Below are 7,103 nucleotides of genomic sequence, written 5' to 3' on the forward strand. Positions count from 1 at the left end.
CAAACCAAACAAAAACTTGAAAGTTCACTCATGGGCTGGAAGCTGGTTAAAGTAGAGTCAGCCCCATGCAGTTAGTAAACCCGGTTTGTTAATATGAATGCGTCTTCCACCACACACCATGATTAAGAATAAAAGAGCACAGCAAACAAATGCAGTTACCCATGAACAACGTGGGAAATATGACTTTTTCTTGCCTAATAAAAAAAGGAAAAAACATTAAACAGTAATACAATACTATTTTCACACTATGCCCTAAAATTAGCCTACACTCACCTACACACAGCCTGAAAGAAATCACACTGGCTTACAAAATTAGGGCATAAGAAACTAAATAAAAGCTATGGAGGAAAAAGAACATTTTGGGGGGAACTCAAGTAGCTGTGCTACCTGTGAACTAGTGTCTTTATGGATGAGTGATGTGAACAACTGGTACAGGTTGGAGGAAGCAGAGCAACACGGAGAAACAGGCCCGGTGACCCACATTTTAGGAACTGGTGACATGAACACAGACTAGATAAAATCTTGACTCCAAGAAGCCTTCCACTAACCAGAACTTACACAATATTTTCAGAACCCATAAAGCAATATATAACAAGAAGGCTTTATGTTTATGTGGTCAAGACTCACCCCATCTGAGGATTCTGTGGAAGGCAGGAGGGTACAGTGCATACACGTACACTCACATACTTGCACACGCATGCAAACCAACTCTCCCAAACAACGTTTCTGTGGGCTCCTAGGAGCACCAGGAAAACTACAGTTAACAGAGCCACAGACAGACTCCTTAGGAGTGAGAGGCATGCCAGGCAACTTGTGGAGCCAAAGCTTTTTCTCCAATGAAAAGCTTCTTCTCACGCTGAAACTACAGCTACGTTTCTACCAGAACTGGCACTTTTTCTTTCAACCAGTCAGATGCAATAATGGAGCTGGGAGTGGGGATATTTACCCCTTCCTTTTGCAGCAGGTATAAGCCATCATGGTTTTTATCTAGTTGCTAGGTCAGCAGAAAGGAAGGCCAGAGGTAAAAAGCCAGGCAGGCCAGAAAGAAGCCAGAATCAAAGCAAAGGATCAAGAAGGAAGAACACTGCAAAATCCACACAAGAGTTATCCTCAGGAAGACGGCAACTAGATACACACAACTCAAGCAATAATAGGTTCACATCTGAGTGTGCATATACCATCTATTTACTACACAAACTAACACTTAAGAAAAGGCCAGTCCACAAAAAATATTTATTGTTAATAGAGTAAAATTAAAAATCTGTACTATTTAATCAGGTCCTCCACAATTCTAAACACCATCTGTAACTATTTCTATCAAGAAGCATATTTCCAGGTTCAGTTCAGGACATAAAGCCTATCCTACACCTAGGATCTTCAGGGGCTCTGTCACAGTGCCCAGGGCCCCTCCTGGTTTCAGGTGACCCTGAATCCTCTGCCATCTGCCTAGACTGGGTTCTTCTCTGGGCAATCACTGCCCTGGTAAGAAGACAGAATGGTGAGCCTGAACTGATGATATTATGCCTCCTTCGTCATGACTGTTCTAAGGACTATTTTTTTGCAAAGGCATCTGCTGGACCAATCTATTTACAGTTTTGCCTGTTCTCACATCACATGGGGCCCACGGCCCATTAAGAAATATTCCAGACAGACAAATAACTACTGTTTGGAAATAGTCATAAGCTCCAGGAAAAATCATTAGGCACTACTTCCAACCCTCATGAACACTTCCTTAAACTTTCCCTGTATTGTTCTGGGGAAATGCCACCTCTAATGTAAATATATCTACCTTTTTATTTCACACGTACCATTATAGTAGAAAAATGGCACCCCTCAAGGTTGCCTGAAACTCCTAAACCTAAGGAATATTAATTTTATTCCTACCACCACTGGGGAGCCCCAATGGTTAGAATAAAATTCTGATTTATATGTTGATATTTTAGAATGGGCTTTTAATGAAATGTGTATAAAGAAAGCCCTGATTTATATATTATTTGAGAATATGTTCCCTAATGAAATACACGTACTTTGAGGTAGAATTCTTGAGGGAGAGAGAGAAACCAGAATACTCCACTCCACAAGGACGAACAACAAAAAGCTTTACAGAGTGGCTGCTGCTGTTGTTGCTGCTGCTAAGTCACTTCAGTTGTGTCCAACTCTGTGCGACCCCATAGACGGCCGCCCACCAGGCTCCCCCATCCCTGGGATTCTCCAGGCAAGACACTGGAGTGGGTTGCCATTTCCTTCTCCAATGCATGAAAGTGAAAAGTGAAAGTGAAGTAGCTCAGTCGTGTCCAACTCTTCGCTACCCCATGGACTGCAGCTTAACCAAGCTCCTCCATCCATGGGATTTTCTAGGCAAGAGTACTGGAGTGGGGTGCCATTGCCTTCTCCTTACAGAGTGGACTATGTATCAAATCAGGTTCTTCATTGGGGGAGAATGGACGTATGTATATGTATGGTGCAGTCCCTTTGCTGTCCACCTAAAACTATCACAACATTGTTAATCGGCCATAGTCCAATATAAAATAAATTTTTAAAAAAATCAGGTTCTCTACAAATGTACCACCGTCACTGAGGAAAGCAGAAAATGTAAGTTCCTTTAGGTAACTATGAAGATTTCTATATTGTTTTCACAGAACAAGAACCTATGGCCCCTCTAACTCAAAGCAGAGACACAGACCACTGGTGCCTCAGCTGCTAATTCCACTGCCAGCCACCTTAAGTCACAAGGTCAGCATTCCAGACCACAGGCTCTAACCAGTTACCTAGACCAAGGCACACCCATACAACAATATAACCATGCAGCGTTTTGTGGTTTTCTTTTTTTTTTTCCTTTAATTGAAGCAGAACAATATGTACTGACACGGAAAGCTACTGGCAGTATCAGTCACCATAGGCATGTTGCGAGCAGTATTTAAGGTATCTCCTAAGTTTTTAAAAGCAGAGCAGATGCATAAGATGATTTTACGTGCTTAACTGTATAGATGAATACATGAATAACTGTAAAGATGCAAAAATAGTGTGAAAACAGATGACACGTATTTTTACTTTATATATTTTCTGCACCAAAAATTTTTTTGTATTAATAATGTATTGCTGCTTTAATCTTACGACAATTTTTTAATTCTCAATTCCCCCCAAAATATCTTCACATCCTACAAAACTTTTTATGTCCTAAACTGTACTTGATCCAGTGGTCTTATATTTTCTCTAAAATCTTCAGACAGTAGGTTTGTTGAAGAGTTCACACATAACGTGATCACCATGTTCTCTTCTACTCTTAGCAAATATTTGCCAAGATAGTCTACCATCCTGCAAGCACCCTGAGAAAACACAAGGACCATATCACATTCATCTTTAATCCCTGGCTGCCTTTCACAAGTCTGCTTCCCAGGACAGAAGCTTCAGAGTCATGGTTCCCAGGGCAACAGACTCCATGGGGACTAGAAGACGTAACAGACTTCACATCCCCAAAGATCTGAATGATAACACTTCATTCAGGTAGATTCAGGTAGATTCATCAAACTGAGTTTATCTTTTTGAAGTTCAATAAACTCACTCAATAATATGTAACTTCATGAACCCAAAAATTAACATGTAGAATTTCCAAAACTTACCCTTTGTCAAAGAAAGACGTGTGCCCTGATCGAGAGAACTTCGTGCCATTGCTATTCATCACCCCACAGTTAACATTCCCTGAAATATAGGATTTTCGTGATGCTTGGTCCTTTGCAAAATTCCTGCAAGCTGCTAATTTGGATTCTAAAGCCTAAAAAGGAAGAAGGAATGATTAGGTTGTCAAAATAGTAGCTGCACATAAAAATCTGCATTTCAAACCATTTCTATTTCAAGACTCAAACTTTATTCTCTCAGTTGGTAATGATGGCTTTTTAAGCCATTATCAATTTCTAGTAGGAAGAGGGGATATTCACGCTGGCTCCCTTTCTAATGAACTCAGAATATTTATCCTTCGGTATTATTGAGGGATACAGATATAATTCTCACCTTACAACTAAAAGAAATGTGGCACAGTAGATAGAGATGGATCCCAGGTCCCTTGGCCCTAATCCACCGTTTTCCCTCTGACCTCTGGACTGTTAGTTGGCTGGTTGGGTGTGTGCATATGTTTTGGAAGCAAAGGTTACAAAAAAACGCAGAAACATCAATTGAGGACTTTTTAAAGTGGCCAATTCTTTCTTTAGGGCTTCACGTTAGTTTCTAGTGTATCAGAATGGATAAGAGCATTTACAACGCCTCATGTGAAGTTAAATTCTATTCTGCTTCTGAGAGCACACTGTAAAACGTCTATACCCTCTGCCTATAATTAAATAATCCATTTGAAAGTGACGCCAGCCCTTTAGCATTTACCTCTAAACTGAGTGCCTGCTTAGCACCTGTCACCATAACACCTGGCCAGTGGCAGCCTCTACAAACCAACAGATGACACGAAGAGAAGTTTTTCATCAATTTCCATCACACACAAGTATCACCAACTCCCCCTTCCCACAACCATTTTGCCAAATCAAACCCCTCTCCTTGCAAAAAGAGAGAGAGAAGGAAGAGGATTATAATCCATGAGGGAAAAAAAGGGCAAAGAACACTCCAAAAAAAAAAAACACTCCAATCCTATTATCCTTGACACTAAGGGATTTGGAATGCACTGGTAAATTAAATCCACAGCTAATATACTTCACCCTGAGAACCCTCCTCCCATAATTTCAATAAGAGCTATTAAGAAACAGCGACAAAAACAGACTAAAACTTCCTTCTCCTCTCCTTTCCTAAAACAACAGCACCATGACTCAGTAAAATACCAAAAGAAGGAAAAGAGGTTGGATAAGCTCTAAATAAGCATTTTTTCCACATCTTATTAAACAGATACATACACAGTAAAAATTGAGAGCCATTAATTTCTTATATTCAAAACATTCATTCATATATTAGATGAGGATCTATCATATAATAGGTACAAGTTGTATCTGAGGCATCAGTGAGACAACCTAATACAAGTACTGGGCCTGGCACTCAAAAACAATAGCCTAGAAATCAGATTTAAAACAATATCCACACCAAGTAGGAGATGAAATCATGGCTCTGAAGGAGATAATCAGAAAATTAAGGTCAGAACTACTCTGAGTAAAGTCAATACTGAAAGGGCAGGCAGATGAAAGGGCAACAAGATGACAGAGGAATGGGCAGGAAGACGCGAGGCAGACATGACACATCATCAGAAGAGCAGAGGAAAGTAGGCATTTCAAAAAAAAGTCAGTACTGAACATTTCAAGTAGAATGAGGACAGAGCAGCATCCACTGGATTTGACAGCGCTGAGATCATCAATGAGCAATTTGAGCGGAGTGAGCAGGAAACAAGAGCCCAGACGAGGTTAGCTGGGGAGCAAGTATGCCGTCACAAATACTAACAATAAATACATCGGAAATGAGCTTTCAAAAGCTTGGCTGGGAAGGAAAGAGACAAACTGAAAGTTAAAAAGAGACCCAGGGTAGAAGGAAAGAATAACTGCTTTTATTTTTGCTTTTAAGGTTAAAAAAATTGTATAATGTGTAATATATAAATGTTAGATATATAAACATTAGATATAAAATATCTAACATTTATATATCACACATTCAGTTCAGTTCACTTCAGTCACTCAATCGTGTCCAACTCTTTGCAACCCCATGAACCGCAGCACGCCAGGCCTCCCTGTCCATCACCAACTCCCAGAGTTTACTCCAACTCATGTCCATTGAGTCAGTGATGCCATCCAACCATCTCATCCTCTGTCGTCCCCTTCTCCCTCCTTCAATCTTTCCCAGCATCAGGGTCTTTTCCAGTGAGTCAGTTCTTTGCATTAGGTGGCCAAAGTATCAGAGCTTCAGACTCAGCATCAGTCCTTCCAATGAATATTCAGGATTGATTTCCTTTAGGATGGACTGGTTGGATCTCCTTGCAGTCCAAGGGACTCTCAAGAGTCTTCTCCAACACCACAGTTCAGAAGCATCAATTCTTCTGTGCTCAGCTTTCTTTATAGTCCAACTCTCACATCCATACATGACTACTGGAAAAACCATAGCCTTGACTAGACAGACCTTTGTTGACAAAGTAATGTCTCTGCTTTTTACTATGCTGTCTAGGTTGGTCATAACTTTCCTTCCAAGGAGTAAGCGTCTTTTAATTTCATGGCTGCAGTCACCATCTGCAGTGATTTTGGAGCCTAAAAAAATAAAGTCAGCCACTGTTTCCAGCCAGCTTGTTCACGCTCCTCTTTCACTTTCATTAAGAGGCTTTTTAGTTCTTCTTCACTTTCTGCGTATCTGAGGTTATTGATATTTCTCCTGGCAATTTTGATTCCAGCTTGTGCTTCATCCAGCACATATTACACATTACACAGAGGAAACAGAAATCAAATTGCCAACATCCGCTGGATCACAGGAAAAGCAAGAGAGTTCCAGAAAAACATCTACTTCTGCTTTATTGACTACACCAAAGCCTCCTGTGAAGAATATTTAAAGAGATGGGAGTACCAGATCACCTTACCTACCTGCTCAGAAATCTATATGCAGGCCAAGAAGTAACAGTTAAAACCGGACATGGAACAACAGACTGGTTCCAAATTGGCAAAGAACTACATCAAGGCTGTATATTGTCATCCAGCTTATTTAGCTTATATGCAGTGTACATCATGTGAAATGCCAGGCAGGATGAAGCACAACCTGGAATCAACATTGTCACGAGAAATATCAATAACCTCAGATACCCAGATGACAACACCCTTATGGCAGAAAGCAAAGAGGAACTAAAGAGCCTCTTGATGAAAGTGAAAGAGGAGAGTGAAAAAGCTGGCTTAAAACTCAACATTTGAAAAAATAAGATCATAGCATCTGGGGCCATCACTTCATGGCAAATAGATGGGGAAACAGTGGAAACAATGACAGCTGAAGCTCCAATATTTTGGTCACCTGATGCGAAGAACTGACTCACTGGAAAAGACCCCAACGCTGGGAAAGATTGAAGGCAGGAGAAGAGGACAACAGAGGATGAGATGGCTGGATGGCATCACTGACTCGATGGACATGAGTTTGAGCAAGCTCCAGGAGTT

The 7,103-nt window shown here is 40.7% G+C and overlaps 1 protein-coding gene across 6 annotated transcripts in view; it reads right to left on the reverse strand.

Moving 5' to 3' along the window:
* Positions 1–7,103, reverse strand: part of NDEL1 (nudE neurodevelopment protein 1-like 1) — a 51,281-nt gene that overhangs the window by 4,527 nt on the left and 39,651 nt on the right. For 4 of the 6 annotated variants that reach the window (XR_825546.1, XR_825545.1, XR_825548.1 and 1 more), the window contains exons 8-9: positions 3,621–3,772; positions 6–194 (exon numbers count right to left, since the gene is read on the reverse strand). Coding sequence is in view for 2 of the 6 variants with exons in the window: in XM_010843033.1 (XP_010841335.1) it covers positions 160–194; positions 3,621–3,772 (187 nt within the window). In the remaining 4 variants the exon portion in view is untranslated. The remainder of the gene's footprint in view (positions 1–5; positions 195–3,620; positions 3,773–7,103) is intronic. The other 2 variants (XM_010843033.1, XM_010843032.1) reach the window with 2 other exon arrangements.

This window comes from Bison bison, unplaced genomic scaffold (assembly GCF_000754665.1).
Source record: "Bison bison bison isolate TAMUID 2011002044 unplaced genomic scaffold, Bison_UMD1.0 scf7180017864180, whole genome shotgun sequence".
Lineage (NCBI taxonomy): Eukaryota > Metazoa > Chordata > Mammalia > Artiodactyla > Bovidae > Bison > Bison bison.